The sequence below is a fragment of the Rhinopithecus bieti genome, unplaced genomic scaffold (assembly GCF_001698545.2).
Source record: "Rhinopithecus bieti isolate Rb0 unplaced genomic scaffold, ASM169854v2 scaffold_19587, whole genome shotgun sequence".
Taxonomy (NCBI): Eukaryota; Metazoa; Chordata; class Mammalia; order Primates; family Cercopithecidae; genus Rhinopithecus; species Rhinopithecus bieti.
The window spans coordinates 1-629 of NW_016809435.1; the positions used below are offsets into that span (position 1 = coordinate 1).

The 629-nt window shown below is 74.9% G+C and overlaps 1 protein-coding gene across 1 annotated transcript; it reads right to left on the reverse strand.

The window, feature by feature from the left end:
- Window positions 1-6: 6 nt before the first annotated feature.
- On the reverse strand, window positions 7-625 carry LOC108540309 (kelch repeat and BTB domain-containing protein 11; the record flags this gene model as incomplete). Its single annotated transcript, XM_017889302.1, has 1 exon — window positions 7-625. A coding segment is annotated over one exon (619 nt), but the record flags the coding sequence as incomplete, so codon positions are not given.
- Window positions 626-629: the final 4 nt, after the last annotated feature.

The following is a 629-nucleotide window of genomic DNA, read 5'->3' on the forward strand; positions in this document are numbered from 1 at the left end:
CGTCCCGGGCGGGCTGGAAGCGCCAGGTGCCCGCGCGGCTCACGCAGTAGATGGCGCCGTCCAGGGCGGCGCAGCGGAAGGGCTGCAGGCCCGTGGGGGCGCCGGGGGGTCGCAAAGGCGCGGCACACGGGCTCCACTGCTTGGCCAGGCAGTGGTATCGGGACACGCTGACCCCGCCCGGCCCCGTCGCCTGCGCCTCGCCGCGGCTGCCGCTCAGGTCGAAGCGGTAGATGAAGCCGTCGAGAGCCACCATGTCGGCCGAGCGCTCGCGGCTGCTGCTGCACGGGCACTCCTGCCACTCGTCGCGCCGCGGGTCGTACTTGAGCAGGCGGTAGAAAAGCGAGCCCCCAGACACGTAGATCTCGCCGTGGCAGGTGGTGGCCTCGTGCGCCACGGCGAAGGCGCCCCGGGGCAGCGGCGCGACGGGGGCCCAGCGATCAGCGCGCGGGTCGTAGCGCTCCACGCTGAGCAGGCACTCGCCGCCCACGGCGTAGAGGTGGCCGTCCAGGGCCAGCAGCCGCAGCTGCGAGCGCGCCTGGCGCAGGGGCCTCACGGAGCTCCAGCTGTCTGTGGCCGGGTTGTAGCAGAAGACCTGGTCGGACGGGCGCGCGCGGCCGTCGGGGCCCGCG